This window comes from Numenius arquata, chromosome 12 (assembly GCF_964106895.1).
Source record: "Numenius arquata chromosome 12, bNumArq3.hap1.1, whole genome shotgun sequence".
NCBI classification, from domain to species: Eukaryota; Metazoa; Chordata; class Aves; order Charadriiformes; family Scolopacidae; genus Numenius; species Numenius arquata.
The window spans coordinates 5,126,238-5,148,949 of NC_133587.1; the positions used below are offsets into that span (position 1 = coordinate 5,126,238).

Below are 22,712 nucleotides of genomic sequence, written 5' to 3' on the forward strand. Positions count from 1 at the left end.
TTGCCCTGGGAGGAACTTCTCCGGCCGGCCCCGGCCCAAGGAGCCCTCTCCCGCCGCGGCAAAGCCCCCCTGCTCCGCTCACAGGCGTGAGTTCACATCTACTGGGGCACGGACAGCGTTGGCAACAAGCCCAGCATTCCTTGCATGCTCATTTTATGTTGTTGTTTATTTTTAGTATTTAATGATGGGTTATTTGGGGAAAAGGAGGAAGCGGTAATTTTTTTTTTTTTTTTTTTTTTAAAGATTGCCCTATAAATCTTACAGCAGGCAGCTTCTGGGCCTGAGATTCTATTTTCCTCACACAAAGAGACAAACACCGTTGCCTCTATGCTTTTGTATCAGCTTTGGAAGCTTCTTTTTGTAATCGATAAAGTATTTATAAACCTCTCGTCTTTGGGCCTTTCCTCACGTTCCCCAGCCCGGCCCGGGGTGGGGGACGCGGATGGGATAGGGGTGGGGACCCGCAGCACCCCTCAGGGCGGGCCCGTGGACCGGGGCAGTCGCACCGGAGGGCCCGGGCCGGACCGTTCCGGTTCTCCCTGCCCCAGCGCCCGCACCGAACGTGGCGCCTTGGAGCCTCAGCGCGAAGGCCGCTGCCCTCAGCAAAGATGGCGGCGCGGTCTGCCCCTTCCCCGGCCGGCTCCACGAGGGGCCGGAGACCCGCTGGTGACCGGCCCGGCGGCCCCTGGCCCTCTCCACCCGGCAGCAGGGCGGGGCTGGGCCCGGCCCCTGCGCCGCCCGCACCGGCAGCGCGGAGCCCCGCGTCCGGCCCGGGCCGGGCCCGCCGAGGCCGCGGTCGCCATGGCGATAAGCCCCGCAGCCAACCGCGCGCCGCTTCCGCTGACGTCTGCTCCGACACGTGGATCCAAGATGGCGGCGTCGGCGGCGATGGTGAGTGCGGCGGCCCGAGCGGCTGGCGGGGCCCGGCCCGGTCTGGTCCGGCCCAGTCCGGTCCCGCTGCGGCCCCGCGTCTCGCCCGCCTCCTTCTCCGCTACGGCCCGGCCCGGTCGGTGCGGGCAGGCGGCGCGGCCCGGAGGCGGTCCCGGCGCGGGGGGCTGTGAGGGGACTCCGGCTCGGGCCTGCACCGCGCTGTGAGGGACGCGCCGCCCGGGCCCCGCGCCTCCCCTCACCCCAGCCCCTGGTTCCGCCTGGGGCCTTGTAGCCATCCCGCGTCTCCCCGGGGGTGTCCCCGCGGCCCGGGCGGCGGCCGGCGGTGTGACCGGAGGAGGGCAGGGGTGAGCGGGGCGCGGCAGAGCTGGTGCTCGGTGCCCGCTGGGCCCCACGCTCTTTCGGCAGCAAAATTGGGTCCGTTTCTGGGATTCACGGTGTTGTCTGGGCTGGAGGGACGCGGGGCTGGGCCGGGGGGGTGGGTCGGTCTCGGCCGCGGTGTGAGCAGAGGCTGCGGGCGCTCTCGGTCATCCTCTTTGTCCCCGTGCAGTTCTCTCGGAGGGAGCATTAGCCCGAAGCAGGTGCTTGCACCAAGTCAAGAGGCTTTTTGCGTGGTGTGGGGTTGTCACAAGCGTTCGGCAGCGATTGTCGACTTGGGGTGCGAGCAGCCACTTTACCTCCCCGGCATCTCTGTTGTTATTACTGAGTTATTTCCTGAACCTTTGGAGGGCTGAAGATGTTTCTGGTGGGAATTTGCTGAGCTAGGCGAGCGTCGGTGCCACCTGATGGAGAAGAAAATGAGCTGCTGGGACGTTAATTAGCTGCCTGAAGTCTTGTAGTAGAAAAATGGATTTTCCTCTTTGCTTTCATAGAAGGATATTTCCTTGATAATGTGTTGTAAGAATAGCTGTATGAATAAATGATGTGTGCTGATACAAAGGTTGCTGTTGGCCAGGGTGTGGGATGTGAGGTGACTCATGTAGCATAAAGATTGGCAGAAACTGGAAGGGAGATTGGAAGAGCGGAGGTTTTAATTTATTTTGCTTTAAGCATCTTCATACTCTGCTGGCTTTCTCCCAGGCAGGGAGGAGGGAGTGTCTGAGCTGGCTTTGAGAGCTGAAGATGGTCCTACTGGGAATTTCCTTGTAGCCTTCTCTTTTATGAAGGGCAGAGAAGACTGCTAACAGCTCTCCTGGTGTCAAAGGAGCTCTCTGAAATCAATGTGAATGCAGCACTTGTCTTCTTTCGAAAGGCTTTCAGTGACTCCTCTGAGTGCAAGGGTGAGCTGGGCAGAGATGCAATAAAGATGAGCTTGTCCAAACAGTTCTCAAGAGCATCTAACGAGGCAGCCCTCAGAAAAGGGGGGCAGGTGTCAGGCTGGTACCTCAGAGAGGGTGAAGAGCAGGTGCCCTTAGTACTGTGCGTGTCCTGTTACTGTGCCTGAGGGTAGAATAAATGTTACATGTGGGAGAGAGCTTCAGTTTGTTCTGTTACGTGTGGATTTTTTCCTCCCACAAAGTAGTGCGTTATGTTTTTCCTTCCTTTCTGTCCCCATATTAAAGTTTCAGTAAGTTGACCAGGATATCGGAGCTTTGTGAATTGGGCTGGAACGGCTCTTGCATAGATTGTGTTTTCTCTGGTTTTCTTCGAAACTGTCTTTGAAAGTGAAAAGCTCTCGATTATGGCTGTTTGATGTCCCTCTGTGGAAGAGAAATGGGACGATGTCCATCGTCTCATTCTTATGATTGCCACCGTTGTCGCTTCCTACTTCCTTTTCATCCCTTTGAGCAAATACATTGTTGTGTTCTTAAGTTCATATGTGGATTGTGGAACCGTAAGACCTAAACCAGCCCTGCTACAGTACCAGTCCTGTTAAAATACTTGCAGAATGCTTGAAATTACTGCCACTTCAGGTTGTCAGTCAATAGAAAATGCTTGCCAGTGACCTGGGCAGGGATGTCCTGGATGGGAGTCAGAGGCCTTTGGGTGACATTAGAGCGTGTTGGCAGAGTGCCACAGGGAAAAGCTTCTTGTCGGCTTCTGTTTCCGCCTTCCCTTAAATAAATGTTGGAGTTCAGACTCTGGCAGCGGTAGCTTCAGGGACCACAAGCTGTAGCGGAGCCACGCTTGGTAGCCACGTGTGTGGTAGTGCCATAAATGTGAGTTGTAGGGTCTCTTCAACGCTTGGGCAGGCTGGGATTTAGCTCAGCAGTTCCTCTGTTTGGCAGCGTGTTTCATAAACCTTTTGTGAATTCGTAGAAAATGGCAATGTTGTTTAAGTCTTTCTAAATGAGATAAATCAGAGAAACTGTCCTGGACTCGTTTGTAGATAGCGAGTCTAGTGATAATTACCCAGAAGTTATGGAGTTGTGCATATTTGTTGTGCTGCTGCTTGTTTCATTGTACGATTTCCTGGCACCTCAGATACAAGACTGTCATCAGAGATATTATTTTTTTTTTTGTGGAGGTGTTTTGAAGTATAAATAATTGGTAAGGGCCACGAAGGCAGTGTCTCCTGTCTGCTGGAATTCTGGGCCTCTCCAGGGCTCTGTGACTGAACTCAAGCAGAGCTCCATCCTGCAAGTTTTAACCTCGCGGAGGAGATAACTTAGCTTGCAGGCATCTCCCAAATGAGATGATTGCCTGGCCAGGCCCATGAGTTATGCAGATGTTTTGGCATGTGTCTGTGTTGCCATTGCTAAGCTGCTGCCTTCATTTGGAGAAGATCTAGCGCATCTGTCAATGCGAAAGCAAAGATCCTGATAAGAAAGGCCCCTGGCTTCAGCCTGCACGTGCTCTGCCAGGCGTGAGCTGCTGGGATAGGAACCCGCACTGGGCATTTCCTTCAAATTTCACTTCCAAAGCTCCCCCAATTTGTTGCATAGCAGCGTTCCCATTTCTTGCTACCAAATGTTTTTTCCTGGCAAGGCTTTCCATAGTCCCCTTCTTGTCTTTTCTGTTGCCTGGTGCCTTCTGAGTCATCATCATCTGTATGCAAAGAGCCTGATTTCTGCCAAAGGTGTCATCAAAATGTTCATCTTCTACGTGCTTACATGTCTCCTGAGCTCTTTCCAAAGTTCTGTCCTTACCTTTTCATCTTGCAAGCTCTCCAGGGCAAGGATGGCAGCGGTGAGGTTTTGGTTTTTATTAAGTAATATTGCACTGTGTATGTCTGGCACTTTGGTGACAAATGAAGCAAGATAATTGCTACAGGTCGCTGGCTGCTGTAGAGCGTGAGGTAGGACAAGAGTGCCCTTTCCTTCCAGGGCTTCACCTGCCCGAAAGACCGTTTCCTTCTTGGTCAGAGAGTCACAGAGCACTCTTACAGGATCGGAGAAGGCAAAATTTAGTGAAGCACAGAAAACAAGCCCTACGTTGTTTCAGAAGTCCAAATAATTTTAAAAAGTGCTTCCCAGTCGCTTTCCAGATGAGACTTTTTGCCTGTTCTAACTGCATTAAGCTGTGCTTAGAATAGATCTGAAAATCCCCTTGTAAGCAAAAAAGATATATCTAATAATTTATTATTAACACGTTTTATGTAGGTGCCTAGCGTTTGCATCTTAGATACATTTTAGATTTAAAAAAAACCAATATTTATTACTTTTTTTCATCCTGCTCAGTACCAGTAATTCTGGATGCTCTATTGACCCTTGCTGGTGCCTGGGCCAAACATACCTTATTAGCCTCAGAATAAGGCAAAAGGAAGGCAGTGAAGAGGAAGAGGGAGGGGACAGGACACAATAAACACAGATTATCTTTTTTTTTTTTTCTCTTTTTCCTTTGACCTGATGTAGGATCCCTGTGATAGACCTGCTTTTTGTCCACACCTGACTTGTGAATGTTGAAGCTGTTGAGTGTTTCCTCTGATGTTGTGGGGGTTCTGACTGTGCTCCAGCGCCGTGCCGAGAAAGACGCTGTGACTGTAGCAGCCTCCCCTTCCAGCCAGGAGGAACGGAGCTGTTGGGGTGCCCTGGGGTCTGTGTCTGCACCCAGAGCTCCTGCCAGCTGCTCTCTGGGTCCTAGATCCCAGCTCCCTTCCACCTTCCTTGTGGATCACTGCTGACAGGGAGCAGCCATGCTGGGGCTGGCTGTTTGCGACGGGTTCTGCAGGTGGCTGCTGGGAGCCTGGAGCTCGGTGTGCTTGCTTCTCTGCTGCCCGTGGTATCTGGCTTGTATCCACGAGCTGGCGTCACGTTTAATTCCCAGACGGTGTCAAATGGTGGGACGGTAGTGCTAAACCCTGGGCCCTGCTGAGCCAGAGCACCACCAGGCTGGTGGTGGCTCATTTCAGTCCAAGCCCATCTCACTTGGTCAGAATATTTCCTCTTTCGTTTCCCTTCTAGCTTTGTTTCCCCACCCCTGATTGCAGAGCTCCTGTCTGGATTGACAGCAGGTCACGGAGACCGACTCTGCCTGCACTGCTGAGGGAAGGCAGCAATTGGGTTTATTATTGCTGCTCCATTAGCTCAAGTTGTTCCAAACCAGACTCTGGGTTTTGCGTGGTTTTCCCAAACAGTATGTGGTTTTCCAGTATGGTACACCCTGCCGTACACGCAGGGAGTTGAGGAGGATGGGCTGAAGCTAGTAATACAATGAGATTATACCAGAGTTGATATTCTAATCCAGCCAAGCTGCTGCTGTCTAATACTCTCTAAAGCTCAATTTTTATTTCACGGCCTCCCTGCTCGTTTTGGAGCTGGGCTGGGTTACCAGAGGTGATGGTAGGGACTGAGGAAGCAGCAAAGCCCATTAAAGGGTTTGCTGCCACTGCTGGTGTAGTTGGAGTCCTCATGGAACTGTTGAACTTTCCAGCCCAACCCATCTCTCTGCTCCCTGAAAGAGGGGTGAACTCTTTTTTTGCCGTGTTCCTCAGCTGTGCTGTGGCCCAGAGCGGTGAGGAAAGCAGAGTGGGATAGGAGGGAGTGGTGATGTGACCATCCCTTTGGATGCAGCGAGTGGTTAGTTTGGTGTCAGACCTTACCCTGCACCGACTACTCCACTGCATGTAGTTGAGTGTGAGCATCAATACACGAACAGCTACAGGGTAACTCCTGACGTGCAGAGTTGACAGAAATCCAGTGCCAGGGCTACAGCCCTCTTCTCCAGTAATCCTTGGGGTTTTCTAACACAGATGGGTGGCAATAGAAAAGTCAGATGACAGCCTGCTAGATAAAGCGTGTTACAGATAAGAAGTACGTTTTTCTTGTGGTTGAGCAAAGCCGATGTTTTCCTAATTGCAGATGAAGAGACAGAGACACATGGAGTGGAAAGTGACTTGATAAGAGTCACAAAAGAAAGTTAAAGAATAGCTTTTCTGAATTTAAGTTGTGTTTAGTCACCTGACACTGGAGCCTTTCTAATGTCTGCGATGAACTCTTTCAGTGTTGTTGCCCATCTCTAATGTTGTTCCCAGGTTTCTGTTGTATTAATGTTTCTTCTCCTTTTTGCAGGAAAGGCTAAGATATGTGCTGCTCTTACTGTTGTTGCCGCACAGTACAGACTCTTTCTATGTACCTGGTGTGGCTCCTATCAACTTCCACCGCAATGATCCTGTAGAAATAAAGGTAGGATGAACTTAGATGGACTTGTTTGTCTGGTTTGGGTTTTCTTGTGGTTTGTTTTTTCCCTCTTTATATCATAGCAGCTAATTGCGTCTAGAAAGTCAAATTTGTGGATCCTGTTACTAAAACTCTGGGGCAGATATTTTCTCTTTTTCACAACATTTGTGTAGGGTGTTGGGAGTAAGCAGCCCTCCAGTGGTCACTGTTGTCATCTTACCCTGCAGTTCCTGATATGATTTTCTTTCTTCCTTCTGATGTCTTCTACCAAATTCCTTTCATGGTTGCATCCTCAAGATTTTGCTCTATTTGGGAGAAGATCCCTCTTTCTCAATGTAGCTTTGAAGTGCATTTAATCAGAGATTTTTCTCCAGCTTTATATTGACTCTCAAAGTGCTTAGAGGGTGGGCCTTTAGGTGGTAGGTGACTGGTAGAATAAAGAAGTGGTTTGAATCAGACCTTTTCCATTTTCTTCTCTACCCAGTTTGCTCATGTTGTGTCTTCAAGTCAAGTGAAATCCATGATAAGCTCTTTCCAAGTGCAGGCATTTGTCCTTGACTGTTGCAGATCTTACAGCCCAGGCTTGCTGAAGAGCTGTTCTTGCACAGTGTCGGTGGTAGTGAATGATGGAACTGCTTCACCCCTACAGGAGGAAGCCTGGCTTTGTTTCCAGACATCAGCAGTTTATAGCCCATTTCATTTATTTTTCTAAAGCTGTGGCCTCTGCCTCAGCAAAACCCAGCACCCTTGGGGATGCTGAGGTTGGCTGCTCCCCTGTGAAACACAACACAGTTTGCTCTCTGGCCACAGGCTGCCAGACATGGGCTATTTTTAATCAAATGAGACTTGCCTGTGGCTACAGTAAGTTTCCCAGAAGAAGGGAGTATTGGAATGGCTGTTCTCAAAGGGATTTCATGAGCCAAATGCTTCCTCAAGTGATAAGGCAAGTCAGTGTGTTTGCCAATGCTCTTCCAATAAATGAGCTTGGCTGCATTACAAAACACTTATGTTTTTTCGGAGCAACTCTGGCCTTGACTATCTGTGGTACATCTCTGCACTTCCCTTGTGCCATGTCATTTGTGGGAACTCCAGAAATCTTTGGGTTTTGTCACTGTCTGTTATCTTCTCAATCTGATGGTGCTCTGGCTTTCCTTGTGGAGATGAAAATTGCTGAACTCTTCATATCACTGAAGGCCAGACGTCTAGATCAGTGTGACATGATGATTTTTTATTTTTTTTTTTTAGGAAATAACTGCAGTCTTGTATGAAATGTGACTCTTGAATTTCTTTTGAGCTGTTTGTTGTTTCTTATAAATTTGTGAAACCAGTCCACCGCGCTTCTTTCTTCAAGTGTTTCTCTGTTTGTGAATGAATTGCTACTAAATCATAGTGTAGAGAATGTACAGCTGGGAATTGTGCAAAAGGAAAGAAAGCTGGAGCTCTCCCAGGAACATCTGTCTCTGCTTTTTTTTTTTTTTTTTAATTTATTTATGTTATTTAACAGCTTCCAAAGTGAGCTTTATGGGAGGTAGCTTGAAGTGAGCTTCAGCTTCTGGCTGATGCTGAGACAATAGGAAACTGTCTGAGTTCTTTCATGGGGATAATCCTTCCGTTCTTCCTCCAGGCTGTGAAGCTCACCAGCTCCCGAACCCAGCTGCCGTATGAGTACTACTCGTTGCCCTTCTGCCAGCCCACCAAGATAACGTACAAGGCTGAGAATCTCGGTACGTATATGTCGAACAGCATGTTCCCCCGCAGTAAGTGGGCTGCCATTTATGAGCTGTGTGAGGGTATGTTTACAGGAGTAAAAGCAATTGCAAATGTCATCTCTAATAAACTGTGGAGAGCCTGCTTCCTCTAATTTTTTATTTGCTGGCTGTTTGCAAACTATATATATTGGAAAATATATGTTGGAAAGAGGAAATGCCTTTCCTGAAGGAGGGTGCGTAACCTGCTTCAGAGGTAGTGCTTGATACTTTTAACAAAATAGCTAAACTGTCCTGCGATCTTATCCTTGCTTCTGCGGTAACAAAGGACACTTGGTGTCATCGTTCCAGCTGTACAATACGCTGCCAACCCAGTGGCAGGATGAGCGGCGAGGAGCCTGGCAGTCTTCAACCCTGCCCTTATTTTCCTCTTTTCCAGGTGAGGTTCTTCGGGGGGACCGAATTGTAAATACACCTTTCCAGGTTTCCATGAACGTGGAAAAGAAATGTGAAGTTCTGTGCAACTTTCCCAATAAGCCAGTCACCCTGACGGTGGAGCAGAGCAAGCTGATCGCCGAGCGCATCAGGGAAGATTACTATGTCCATCTGTGAGTCATCTCGAGCATGGGTTTGTGTCAGTGGGGATTCTGTATTGTGGACAAATTTGATCTGAAATCTGTGTTTCCAGCATTGCTGATAACCTCCCTGTGGCAACACGGCTGGAGTTTTATTCCAATCGTGAGGAAGAGGAGAAGAAGAAGGAGAAGGATGTGCAGTTCGAGCATGGATACAGGCTCGGGTTTATGGACGGTAACAAGGTAGAGAATCCAGATGCTGTTTGAGGGATGTCTGTCGGGGGGGGGGGGTTAGAAGTCTACCAGAGACTATCAGAATTGGAAATGCAACCAAAAGGTTTTATAAAGAGTGGAAATATGAGAGAAACGTCTCTTATTGGAAGAAGGGGGTTTGTGGTGGACTACTGGTACTGTAGCCAGGAGTGCTTTGACTCGCTGTGTAACGTTTGACATAGTCACGCACTGGCTTCCCCTCAGCAGATCAAAGGCAACGTACCCCACAGGCTGGCTAATCTTTGACAGTCTTGGAGTAACTTATATTTAAAAAAATAATTAAGTGTTTGTTAGAGGAAAAGCTGCTTAAGTTTGCACACGGAAACTTAGCGTTTGTATTCCTGCAGATATTTTCCATGGTTGTGTGCCCTAAGATGATCTGTTTGACTTAACAGATGTATCTGTTTATCACACTCCAGTGTTCAGTTGCACACGCAGCTCTGAACGCTCGAGCCTCAGTTCTTGCGGGTGAATGGACCTGCTGTGGCAGCTTGGGGTCACTGTACTTTGTTCATGTAATAGGTGATGTAAGAGCCTTTCGAAAGCACAAACTTAGCAGCTGTGGGTCCCCGTGGGGGCTGGGTAATGTAAGTCTGCTTGGTAGAAAAAGCAGACAGGTAACTCAGGGTTGTAGCTACTGAGGTCTTTCCAACCTAAATTTGGCGATTCTGCTGCTGCTGAATGTGTGGTTGAGATGTGAGATAAAATGATATTTTCCAGGCCAGAAATAGACCTAAACACTGTCCCCTATGCCTGGAGTGGTTGAGGTGTTACCTTTTCAACACCTGTGTTCTCTCCTCTTTTAGCCTTGGAAGTGTTAGCCTGATCTTGCTCTGTAGCACAATGCATCTGGGAGCAGTTGGAGTCTTTAGTTTTCTACACTGAAGCTGCTTTCTGCAGTTGTTGCTTCTAAACTTTGCCTGTTCATCCCTTGGGGTGCTAACATTTTATTTAATGTCAATCTGTTTTAGTTCTACCTGCACAACCACCTCTCCTTCATCCTTTACTACCACAGAGAGGATGTGGAAGAGAACCAGGAGCCCACCTACAGGGTTGTGCGCTTTGAAGTGATTCCCCAAAGTATTAAACTAGAAGGTGAGAGACTCTCAGAGAAGGGAGCAAAGGAGAAGAATCTCTGCAGGGCCAATAGCTGAATGCCACTGATGTGTCACAGTGCCAGTTGTTGCTTCCATTGTGGTCTCCGGGCACAGAAATGAGGGAGTCTGAATTACAAGAGCAATAAACCCCTTTGCTATTAAGGAATTACCAAAAATAGAGAGATATCCTTGAAATGCAATCCATGGAAAATTAATTCATATAAAAAGATTGGAGTTTTGGGTTTAGGGATTGGGGTTTTTTTGCACTGTCATCTAGCATGAAGTATGCACAGCATCTAGCTCTTATTGTGGCCAGGATGTCCCCCTCTGGGACACTACGTGCTAGTCCAGAGACCCACAGAATGTTTGGAACTGTTCTAGGGGGACCAAATGTTAAAAAATAATGGTTGCAGGAAAACACTCCTACCTCAGTGAGCCCAACATGACACAGGTGTCTTGAAGGGAAGTTGTTCATCGTGTGTGTCATCCTGTGCAACTCCTGGCAGCAGCAGGCTCTGTTGGAGAGCCCTTGTTTCTCAGTGTGTCCTGTGGAATAGAGGATTTGTTCCTGATCTAGATCCTCGGCTTCAGAGCCTCTGGCTTTTATCCTTCCAGCCTTATGCATAGCTTTCCTTAAAGTTTGTTAACGGTGCTCCACTTCTGATCAGAAGAATAGTTTTGCAAACTGTGGAGCAGGCGAGAAAGGAATGAAGGCTTCCCCTGCAGTAACTGCAGACCAGAGCCTTAAGGAGCCGGGATGATCAGTGGGAAGAGGTGGTGCCTGAAGGGGAGGGCTCACCCAGCGTGTCCCGTGTTTTCCCTTACAGACTTGAAGGCTGATGAGAAGAGTATGTGCACCCTCCCTGAAGCTACCGGCTCTGCTCCTCAGGAAATAGATCCTTCTAAAGAGAACCAGTTGCTCTTCACTTACTCTGTCCACTGGGAGGTGAGGGATTAATGGGAAGCGGGCTGGCAGCTTGACTACCCCTGGCCGGCTGGCAGTTGGTGCTCCAAGTGTCTGTCCCAGAGGTGTTGTGGAAGACACTGGGAATGTGCTGGTATGAGAAGAACTTTACTGTTCTTTCAGGAAAGTGACATCAAATGGGCTTCCCGCTGGGACACCTACCTGACCATGAGTGACGTGCAGATTCATTGGTTTTCTATCATTAACTCCGTTGTGGTCGTCTTTTTCCTTTCAGGTGAGTGAGATGTGTGGGGTGAAGGCGGCTTTACCGTTAATCTGCAGGGAACGTTGTTTAAGCCTCAGCTGCAGGTGGCTCGGTGAGGATGTGGCCATGTCTGAACCTGATCAGAAGGGGCAGGAAACAAACATTAGCACATAAAATCTCCTGGTTCAGGCAGTGCCTCATGGGGTCAGACCGTTACCTGCTTCTGCTCTCTGACTGGGGTAGTTGAGGGAATAGAATGTGGTTAATGCATGTCTTGCATGTCTGTATTTAAGGAAAAAAAAAAAAAAAAACCAAAAAACAATAATCCACAGGAAAGCCACACTATTCCTGCTGGAATGCTGCCTTCCCTGTTTCCTGGGGTTTTGTTTCTGTCTTTGCTGAAGGCTGGGGGAGATGGCTAATGATTCAGGGCCTCCTCTCCTGGTCAGAACGGTGTGTTGGTGGGAGCTGTGTAGTTGCACAGCGTGAGAGCAGCGCAGCCATGTAGGACCCTCTGAGCTAAACTCAGGTTTGTGCTTGTTTTCAGGTATTCTCAGCATGATCATCATCCGGACTCTCCGGAAAGACATCGCCAACTACAACAAGGAAGATGACATTGTATGTGCTTGTTCTTGGGGCTGGGATCAGAGAGGGAGGGAAGCACAGATGAGGAGGGGTCTAGACTGAAGACTTGGATGTGTTGTCTCTTTCCTTGCCCCTGTTTTGCTTCAAGCTCTGAAGATGGGAGGGGCAGTTCTGTCATGTGCTGTCATGACACCTTTGGCTCTCTGTACGATGGCACATTACTGGTTCAGATGTCTTCAGACCTAAGTAATGACTGAAAACAGCTCCATAAATGCGTGCCCTGGGACTGGTGGTTCAGGTCTGAACTGTTTTAAGCCCCAGAGTAAAGAAGTTTAACTGGAGTGATAAAGTTCTGTAGAAGAACTGGGTACAGGGAAACGAACCTCTTAGGCTGGCTGTGGTGGGATGTTCATTTCCATTGTTAGACTGTATCTAAATGCCTTCTTTTCCTGTTGCTGCTGCAGGAAGATACTATGGAGGAATCTGGTTGGAAACTTGTGCATGGAGATGTCTTCAGGCCTCCGCAGTATCCGATGATCCTCAGCTCTCTCCTAGGTTCTGGAATTCAGCTCTTCTGTATGATCCTGATTGTCATCTGTAAGTGGCACGTGTTTCATGTGGCGACTGTTACAAGAAGAGGAACAATGCTCAATCAAGGGCATTTGTAGTTCCCATTGACTTCAACCTATGCTCACCTTAGCTTGAGTGAAGTCACATAAGGATGCTTCCCGTTGTGGGGCTGATCAAGGCAATAGGCCTGTGCTCAGCGTTTCTGGGTTTCAAGGTACCGTTTCCCAGCTGAAGGCATCTTTTTTTATGTTGCCTGTTATCAAGATACGAGCCCTGGGTGATAGGGGGCTGAGAGACTTTTGCACATGTGGGCCTTGCCTTCTGAGCTGCACCTGCTCAAATCTCTGGGGAAATTGAGGCTAAAGCATGATCTATAGCTTGAGATCAAAGCTGTGGCTTCTTCTCTGGCCAGTGCTGGAGGCTGTGGATGTGTTATGCTTTGAAGGAAATGAGGTCTGTGCAGAAGGCAGAGATTGCAGGCAGCTGTGATCTGCACACGGGACGGGCCCCTGTTCTCCAGATGCTGGCTGACGCACGTACATCAGAGCTGCTGTGCTTTCTCCTTTTTTTTTTCCCAGTTGTTGCTATGCTGGGGATGCTGTCGCCTTCTAGCCGGGGTGCGTTGATGACTACCGCCTGCTTTCTCTTCATGTTCATGGGGTAGGTGTCTCCACCGCTTCCCACAGCAGTGCTGTCCTGCCTGCCCTTCCTCTCCCTCTCCCTGTCAATGAAAGCTAATTTTCTTCGTCTCTGCTTGTTTTTGTCCAGGGTTTTTGGTGGATTCTTTGCTGGCCGCTTATACCGGACTCTGAAAGGACATCGATGGAAGAAGGGAGCCTTTTGTGTGAGTCTTGTGGTGTTCTGTGCTGTTTAGCCGGGTTTGCTGATGGCAAGTTGTGTGGATAAGCTCCACAGGTATTTGTGGGTGGCTGGACAAAGCCTGGCTGTACTGCAGAGATTGGGTGTGGATTTTGAGTCCTTGTAGCTTTACATGAAAGGGCAAACACCAGAGCACGTACTATAGTAAAGCAAGAGCTTTGTCTGAGAACCTCCCCGCTGTATTAGTGCAGCAGCAAAAGGGATGCTTCCTCTACACGTGCTTTGCCCCAGCAATGGACTCATTAAAGAGAAACATCTGGTTGATTAGTCATTTGTTTTCTCTCAACCTGTGTTTGCTCTTGCAGACAGCTACCCTGTATCCGGGTGTCGTCTTTGGTATCTGCTTTGTCCTGAACTGTTTCATCTGGGGGAAACACTCCTCTGGAGCGGTAGGTACCACCTTCATCCTGGAGCCTGCTGGGTGGGAGGAGGGTGACTGGGCTGTCAGGGACTTGCAGAGTTTCACAGTATCTTTCTGAATGTGGATGTGAATGCAGTGGTTGATGAGAGTTGGTCTGGCTGGTGACTTCAGTCTACAGGGCAGACCTGTCAGTCTCACTTTTGTGACTCTTGGTGTGATTCCAGGTGCCTTTCCCTACCATGGTGGCCTTGCTCTGCATGTGGTTTGGGATCTCCTTGCCCTTGGTCTACCTGGGTTACTATTTCGGATTTCGCAAACAGCCGTATGACAATCCTGTGCGGACAAATCAGATTCCCAGGCAGATCCCGGAGCAGAGGTGGTATATGAATAAATTTGTTGGGTGAGTAATGAGTGTCTAGGAAATACGGTGAGTTAGCTCCCTCCCCTCAGTCTCCTTGGGTTGCTGAACATCACTTTCTGCTGGTCTGTGGGCACAGACAGATGTGGCAGATGTATTTCCTTGAGTAATGCGGTATCAGAGACAATCGTGACAATCTTGATGTGGTGTGACTGGTGCTTATGAAAGTGATACGTGCTCAACAATGGGAGCAGCTGTGCCATTTAGTGTGCGAAATTTATTCTAGTAATCTGGAACTGTAGAGCTTTTGCTGGGAGCGCTTTGTGTGGTTACAGGGGACTTTTAACGGCCAGACAGTTATATTGTGCTGCTTACGATTTTTCTTTCTCCCTCTATAGGATTCTCATGGCTGGTATTCTGCCTTTTGGAGCGATGTTCATTGAACTGTTCTTCATTTTCAGTGTAAGCATTTAACCCACTTTGCTCCTGAATAGGATTCCTCTTGTGCCAAAGCTTTTGAAAGGGAGAGGGCTTCCACTGGAGCAGTCTCCTGTTCCTGTACTTGCTGAAGGGGCAGCAGGTTCCCTCCAGCCATTCCGTATTGGTTCCAGAGAGCTGGGCTGTGGGTCTCTCCAGTCTGTCCTTTTGCTGAAGACACCTGGAGATGCCTTTGGGAAGCTCCTTGGTGATTTGAAGGATGGTGGTGAAGATGAAAGCTCACTGTAACGTTCTGTCAAGGAGGGGTCCTGGTCTTAAGGCATTCACTGAGCCATTCCAGCTGCTGCCCACTTTTCACCTTCTATGAACGGGGAGGAATTTGCTGTTCCATTGCTAAGGAGATGGAGGGGAATGAACGAGGTACCTCAGAGCTGTCTCTGGGCACCTTTTTGCAACCTGATTTCTCTGAAGCAGCATTGTGAAATGCATTATATCTGTGGTTTCATCTATATGAGGCTGAGGGGCTCCTCATTTTTTCCTTGGGTTAGGGGCTAGAAGTTAGTCTCACCTTCACTGATTGATGACAGTAGTATGGAAACAAATTTCTGCTGTGTCTTTGTTTCAGGCAATCTGGGAGAACCAGTTCTATTACCTCTTTGGCTTTCTCTTCCTGGTGTTTATAATCCTGGTGGTATCGTGCTCCCAAATCAGCATTGTCATGGTGTACTTCCAGCTGTGTGCTGAGGTGAGATTTCCACATTGGTAGTTTCGGTAGCTCGGGGTGCTTGCTCCTGGAAAAGCACAGGTCACGTTATTGCTGCTGCTTGGCAGAAATCTAGCTTGGCCCAGCTTCATGAGTGTGATTGCTCTTAACACCTCTTGACTTCAAGGAGAATTGAAGCTCCTTGATTATCTGCCAGGCTGGGAACTGTAGTTTCATAACAGATATTATGCTGGGAGGGTGTTTTGAGCTGACATCTCTTCCCAAAGAAACAATTTCATTCCATCCACGTACAAAATGAAATGCAGGGCCAGAGGCTGAGCCGTGTTCTTTGGTAGCAAATTCTGTGATACTGACCTGGCTTTGCTTCACTGTACCTTTTCATCCTCTTTGTTTGGAAACACTTCTGTTACAAAATAGTTCCCCAGCCCCAAATTGTGGTTTTCCTTGGAAGGAAAATGGGTGGTATTCTCCCTGTCCCAGAAAGTTCCCAGCTTCCCTGAGACAGTGACCCAGGAAAAAGAAGCCTGAGGGATAATGAGGCTTTTTGCCTTGTCAGGATTACCGCTGGTGGTGGAGGACCTTCTTGGTGTCTGGAGGATCTGCCTTCTATGTGCTCATCTATGCCATCTTCTACTTTGTGAACAAGGTATTGTTATTCCTCTTGTATGAAAGTGCCACCTTCCTAAAGGAGATTGTTGGATTTGGGAAGGGAAATGGTGGAACAGTCTAGTCCTAGTCTGTCCCCATGCCAGCCCCAGGCAGCTCACCAGCCAAGAGTGCAGATGGTCCTTCCAGAGGGAAGAGAAGGTTGTAAGTGCCCGAGGCCCCTGCCCGCGTTACCTGTGTGGAGCGGTGTTCCCAACCCCACCTCCGAGGGCATCTCTTTTCAGCTGGACAAAAATTAATCAAGTGGAGGGTTTTCTCCCGTCAAATGCTGCCTTCTCGAGGGCACTGGCTGCTTTGGGGAGCCGACTCTTTTTACCGCTGTACTTGATTTTGGTTTTTTTTCCCCTCCTCTTCTGTTTTAGCTGGATATTGTGGAGTTCATTCCCTCCTTACTATACTTTGGCTACACCGCCCTTATGGTCTTGTCCTTCTGGCTCCTCACTGGCACCATTGGCTTCTATGCAGCCTACATGTTTGTCCGGAAGATCTACGCCGCAGTGAAAATAGACTGAAGATGCACAGACCCAGCAGAAAGTAGACACCTCTGAGTGCGTGTCCTCCTGGGAGTGAAGGGGACATCTTCTCCCAACTCTTTTAAGGAATCAAAATCCAGTGGGAGAGTGACAAGAGAAATAAATAACTCCTCGTTTTGGAATGTAACTTTGGCACAGTGTACATGGATTCTGGGCTACTTCTGGGGGGAAAAGGGGTCTGTAGATACCTTACATTTTAACTTTATTATCCTGTTCCATATTTGAGGGAGTTTTTTTAGCAGAGAAATATCCCTCTGTATAAGTAAACCCCCTTTTTTGCTAATTCATCCTTTTTTTGTTTTTATGTTGATGACGAATGGATTTGAGACAGCAGTGGAAACACTTGTCAAAATGTTTTCTTCCAGCCCCTAGGGTGCTCTAGGATTCAGGGAGACTCTTCAGACAAATATCAGACTGGGTTTCTTTCCTGCCTTCATGTCTACACAGAAGCGGGAGCTTGACTACGGCAAAATAAAGGGAGCCTAAAGGCTTGCCCAGCATGAGCTCTGACCATGGAAGTCCTGGCTTCGGCTTGTTTACAATTTGATGGAGGTGCCATTCGGAGCCTGGGAAGTGCAATTTCACCCTGAGAGAGCTTGAGAACTGCAACCCTCGGCATCACTTCTCCCTCCCTCTGGCCTCGGACAGCACGGGCTGCTTCAGATGCCTCCACTGGAAGGGCTGAGGGAGGGAGGGATTTTCCTCTCTTTCGGAAGGTGCAGCCAGATGCAGCAGGACGTAACATTCTGGTGGAAGCGGCGATTGTGCTGGTGCTAGAATCTGTGTGACTGGAAGGATATGTGAGGTAACTACAAGAGTTTGTTCTGTCGATAGCTCTGCTCCAGCTGCGTGAGGAGATGAGGCAGGCTTCCTTCCCGGGAACCCCACCGGGATTGTGCGGAGCCCTGCAGAGAGAAGGCTGCGACGCCGCTGCTTTAGTGCCAAGAAATCTGATGTCGTATTGGGCCACGGGGGCCTGTGCAGGTTGTGCAGAAGGGGCTGGGGACAGAGGCAGTAGCCCTGAGGAGGTCTCCCATTGCCAGGAGCGGGCTGTCTTACTACCTGCCTTGTGCTCCAGCTGCTCTTGCTGCTCTCTTCTCCTTCTCTTAGATTCTCTACCTCCAGGGAACAGAAAAAGCGTACACCCCATAGCTGTATTTTGTTCTTCTCCACAGAACGGTCCAAGCCCTCTGGGATAGTCCATGTGGGCTCTTCTGCAGCGCGCTCCTCTTCTTCCGTGGCTTGATTCCTGAATCAGCCTATGGGAAGCTCTTTCTAAAAGAGGTTAAAGTTTTTTATTTTGGTCATTTCGATGATGTTTACCAGTAAAAAGGTTCCACATTACAGTGAAGACTCATTCCGTCCCCCAGACTAGCTGGATTCAGTCAGGGCTACAGGGGAGAGGGTTTGGTGGGGTTTTTTTGGTGAAATCTATGAAAATATTGCTTTTGTTTCTTGCTGTAGGAAGCAGTAAGGTCTTCAAATGACCAACTGCCACAGGTGACACCGTTCCAACCCAGAACTGTCCAAAGCCCTCCCTGTCACCAGCACTGATGTGCACCCTTGAGGGGTTCTGGGCTTTTTTTAACCCCAGTTGCCCTAAGAGTTTCCACCAGGTCCATACAAGGACCTGTGTCTCTTACCGGTGGCCTTGCCCCCTGCGGGGAGCTTCCCAGGCGGCTTGACTCCTTGGCACTGAGTCTTTCCAGCCTTGGCCAATAGCTCCTTCAGCCGCCCATTATGCCAAAGTCTAATCAGCCAGGAATCAAGGATGGAAAAAGGGAGCAGGGGATGCGCAAGCCAACTGTGCTGTGGAGTCCTGCGTCACTTCTGATTTGAGATCCCTCTCTGAGATTTTGGTTGATTTACTATTTTTTTTTTTCCTCTCTCCTGCCCCCTCCCCAGTGGAGAGGCTCAGCCAGCATTGATTTCTCTCCCTTCCCCAAAGTGTTTTCTCTGTATTCTTTGTAATTTTTAATTAATGTATGTATTCTTTGTGTCCTCTTGTAAATAAATCTGCCATTGTCCTGTTGTCATGCTCTCCTGGGTTCTCCTAAGCCCCCTCTTGGGATTTTCTTTTCGTAACACTTTGCCTGTTCGACACCTGTGTGGTCTTCGACGCGTGGCTTCAGTCGGAAGCACAGCTTGGAATATACTTTGGTTTTCCTTACACCATTTTTCTCCTGGTAAATTTGACTGAGCAGTAGGTTTCTCTCAGTGTGGCGTGTCCCGGTCAGTGCCGTACGTTGTCATTAAAACGTCACCAGGTTGAGGCATTTGGATCTGAACTGCTCTCGTGTGCTGCGTGGTCAGACCACTGAAACGACTCGTGTCTCGTGTGCGAAATACGTTGGAATACGTTGGTAGAGCAGCAGGGCTGTCGGGTGGCTGACAGGCTGGGACCGTTGGGCAAACACACGGTGCTGCAGAGCAGCAGAGGTGAGAGTAAGAAGGAACTTGCCCTTTCCTTCCTCTGAGTAGTATTTTGGAGGTTTCTTGGTGCTGTGGAAGCTCCGTCCTTAGCTTCCAGCTTGATGTTCTTTCCCAGTGCCTGTGTATGTCTGCTGGGAGGTGTGTGTGGCAGGAGGGCGGTGAGTGTCCCTTAAAGATGCTGACTGAGGGGGGGATCGTGAATTCGCTTCTCTTGTGGTGTTTTCTTTTGTGATGTTCAGTGGTGCCCAGTGACAGGACAAGAGGTAACGGGCACAAACTTGAACATAAGAAGTTCCTCCTCACGTTTACATGGAACTTCTTCACTTTGAGGGTGGCAGAGCCCTGGAAGAGGCTGCCCAGAGAGGTGGTGGAGTCTCCGTCTCTGGAGGCATTCAAAACCCGCCTGGACACGTTCCTGTGCAACCTGCTCTGGGTGGACCTGCTTTGGCAGGGGCTTGGACTAGATGATCTCCAGAGGTCCCTTCCAACCCCATATCGTTCTGTGATTTTGCCCAGCAGAGTGGTGGATGTGCAGAGCCGCGGCTGGTAACGGATTATGGGGATGTCAGTGTTGTGGATTGGTGAAAGTCTGTGACCCTCATCACCTGCCCAGATTAGAGCAGGCAGATACTTTAATTAAAACTCGGCAATCATCGGAATAGCCCTTTCTACCCTTAAAAAGGGCAAAGGAAGGCTTCAGCTCCACCAACAGGACAACCTGTGCTGAACTGCTTTTTCATTTTTAGGCGGTCTGGAGGAGCAGCGCTGCCATAGTCGGGTCCTGTCGTAGCCCTGTTCCGGGGAAAGCGCTGCTGAGGAAACAGCACCTTCTACCAGTGGCTGCGTTAAGAATGAAAACTAGATCGTACCTAGAAAAGTATCTGAACACTGAAAATGGTTGTCAGCTTTTAAACGTTATTCTGAAGAGAGATTCCAAAGCGGGCAGGATGCTCTTTGCGCTTACTCATCCCTGTCAAAGCCTTTCTGTGGCTGGTGTCAGCAGAGGGTCGTAGCTTTTAAGCTTTAAGGTTTGGTTCTGGTTCTGCTGCCTTTATGCAGGGCACGGTCCCGGGGAGCTGAATGTGTCGGGGTTATTGGAAGGGGGGGAGTGGGCTGCGCTCGTCTGAGATGCTTCCACGCGGGCTGGTAACCTTAGTGAAACCAAGTGACCACAACTTTCTAATAAACATTACTCTCCTTGACAGGAGATACCAGTATCGGCTATTGCTACATCCCCAGCAGGGCCATGTGTCCTTTTTTTTTTTTTTTTTTGGGGGGGTGTGTGTCTAATTCTTAGCTTGAAAGAAACTTCAAAATCTGTGTGGATTCATGTAGGGAACTGGGTTGTTGACTTGCCCCAAGCATCTTTTTGTCTTTACTTAAAATCAAACAAACCCGAAATCCCCATTCCCCTACAAGACAACACCTGGGGCAGATAATTCAAATGCTTTTAATAAACAACTTCATTATAAAAATGCTTTCAATTGGAACTTCATTTTGCGAGACAATAAAAGAGCTAATTTTAGTGATGAACTGTACATTTCCTAATGGCACTTGTTATTTTTGCAGTTTAAAAACCTTGTTTACAGCCCCCAAAACACTCCATTAAAAGAGGTTATTCACTGTGTGTAAAAGTGCTAGAAAGTTTGTTTTTTAGAAAACCAGTGGAGCTGTAACAATGGGAAGCTTCTGGCTTCGGCAGCGGTGGCTGCAGGAAGGGAGGTCAGGCACTGGGCCTGCCGAGAGCCAGCAGGAGAGGAGGCAGCGTGAACTGCAGCCCCAGGGAGAGACGCCCAATCTCTCCCAGGGCTGAGAAATCCCCGACCCTTTCCCTTACAGCGGGGTGGTTGCTGGCTCCGGATCGAAGGCTGCCCTCGGTCAGCCCCCCCTGGCCTGCGATGGGTGGCAGAGCTCGTGCCAGGGCCGTCCTGCCAGGAGAGGGTCCTCAGGGGGACTCTTGGCTGCAAAGGCCACTCGGTAGCTGCTTCTCCAGCAGCACTTTTGGAGCTCGACTGCTCCCGGGATGAGTCTTCACGGCTTCCCCAGGTTCCCACTGCCCTCCCTCTTGCAGCCCCCCATTGTCAGACCACCTCGAAGGCAAACATCTCAAGTTTTTTGTTCAATATCCTCCTTTAAGGAAAATACCAGTACAAATGTTACAAACCAACCTTTCTAAAAATAGTTTCTAGATATTAGGGATCACTAGAAGCGGAGGGAAATCCCACAAAGCAGTCAAAGGTGAGGCACTCGGTAGGGCGAGGAGAAGTCATAAACTCAGGACAGGCTTCTAGCAGAAGTTAGGGAATGTGCCCGCTTCCCGATGCCAGCTCTGCTGGAATATGCAGGTTTTGCACCGTTGGAAGCAGGGTGTGCTGGTGAGTCCTGTGAGCAGATGCTTGTGTGTCACCTTCAACTGCAAGACACCGAACTGCAGAGGAAAACGGGCCGCTGGGGCAGATCCCGGTACGTACTCCCTTTTCCCGGACACTCGACCAGCCAGGACCCCTGTGCTGAGGGAGGGATGCCGGAGCTGATCCTGCCCTGCAGCTTCAGAGGGAGCTGGGCTCTATCGTCTCAGTACATCCTGCGTTGGAGCTGGTTACCCACTCGCACGGAAGTTTCAAAGAAAGACGTGGTACGCGAGAGAGATGGTGAGAATGAAGGTGAAGATGGCTGTTGAAATAAGGGACGGTTGTTTTTTAACAAGACACTTCAACTTTGAGGATTTTTTTTTTTCCCCAACTGAAAATGAAGAGCTGACCTATTTAATAGTGATAAACAGATTCCAAATTCCCCATTCTTCATCTTTTGCAATGCCTTGAGCTTTCCTTGCTGCTGTGATCTCCCGATAGAGACGCTGCCTCCGCGTCACGTACCTTCTTTGTGCCTGTGATATTTGGGCACCGCAGACCTGGCTTCAGCTACGAGCACACAGCGAGGAAGGTTCTTCGGTCTCTTCCTGCGAGCCTACCTGCGCACGTAAGAAAGAAAACGTGCTTTTGATAGCAAAGCTGAGCTAATCTCACGGTGTCGATTTGCGAGAAGCAGAATATGAGCGTTTTCTGATCACCAATTTTTGCTTGACCCGTTTCTGCTAAAGCACTTAGTGGCGAGCGGTCTGTGAAACTGTGCGGAGACGGCTCCGGGATCACACGGGAGCTTGCTGAGGAAGCGCTCTGGGAGAAAACTCCTTACTGGGAGCTACAGAATGGCTGAAACACACAGAATGATTCCTGAAGGATCCCGGTTACTGGGCAGAACGAAGTGAGTATGTCGCTGGGTCAGGGGGGAATCGTACCGAGGTGAGCCTGATGTGAGTGTGTGTCGATTGTGGTGCAGGGACAGCAGAACCCGAGAGGAATCTACTGCCACCGGGGATGCGGTGGTGGTGATGGGAGGGGAAAATGGGTGAGGAATGGGAAATAATGGTCCTGTGTCAGTGGTAACAGCGTGTTTCCCTGGGCAGCTTTCAGCCATGAGGAAGGCTCGGTGTTGCTGTGGCCCGTTCCAGGGAAACGGGCGCAGGAAGGGTGAGAGGTGCCAGGGTCGGTGACACGAGTGAAAACAGAGGCCAGGGTTTCTCCGAGTCCTGGTCCAGCAAACCAGGGTAACCCAAACTGCCTTCTCCTACCAGGCGGGCGTCGGGCAGGATTGGATTCAGAGCTTCAGATGGAGATTCCCATCTCTGAGAATTGGGAGAAATACAAGAAATAAGTTATGAAAAAGAAAGAGTTTTTTGGATAAAGATGGAAACCCGTAAAGTTTTAATGAAGTGGTTCCGTTTGAGCCATTCATCCACTTCGGTAGCAGAGTATCGGCTTGGGCAGGCAATTAACTAAAAATAGGCACCCGAGGGAGAACTCAGTGAGCCTGGGTAACCAGGATTAGAGAGGATAAGC

The 22,712-nt window shown here is 49.2% G+C and overlaps 1 protein-coding gene across 2 annotated transcripts; it reads left to right on the plus strand.

The window, feature by feature from the left end:
* The first annotated feature begins 801 nt into the window (after positions 1 to 801).
* On the plus strand, positions 802 to 18,412 carry TM9SF4 (transmembrane 9 superfamily member 4). 2 transcript variants are annotated; one of them, XM_074157019.1, is made up of 19 exons: positions 802 to 891; positions 2,802 to 2,804; positions 6,339 to 6,452; positions 8,071 to 8,170; positions 8,592 to 8,760; positions 8,841 to 8,970; positions 9,972 to 10,095; positions 10,925 to 11,043; positions 11,185 to 11,296; positions 11,814 to 11,884; positions 12,316 to 12,448; positions 13,000 to 13,081; positions 13,190 to 13,265; positions 13,606 to 13,689; positions 13,886 to 14,061; positions 14,418 to 14,481; positions 15,083 to 15,202; positions 15,738 to 15,827; positions 16,210 to 16,359. In XM_074157019.1, exons 1-19 carry the CDS (start codon positions 802 to 804, stop codon positions 16,357 to 16,359), a joined length of 2,007 nt encoding a protein of 668 aa, XP_074013120.1. The 2 variants fall into 2 exon arrangements, with proteins under 2 accessions (XP_074013120.1, XP_074013121.1); XM_074157020.1 differs by lacking the exon at positions 2,802 to 2,804 and having other exon boundaries at positions 16,210 to 18,412.
* The last annotated feature ends 4,300 nt before the right edge of the window (positions 18,413 to 22,712 follow it).

Coding starts and splice junctions, on each gene's coding strand:
- TM9SF4 (XM_074157019.1), top strand. CDS start 802: ATGGCGATAAGCCCCGCAGCCAACCGCGCGCCGCTTCCGCTGACGTCT. Junction 8,171..8,591: donor GTACAAGGCTGAGAATCTCG/GTACGTATATGT, acceptor CCTCTTTTCCAG/GTGAGGTTCTTCGGGGGGAC. Junction 11,885..12,315: donor ACAACAAGGAAGATGACATT/GTATGTGCTTGT, acceptor TTGCTGCTGCAG/GAAGATACTATGGAGGAATC.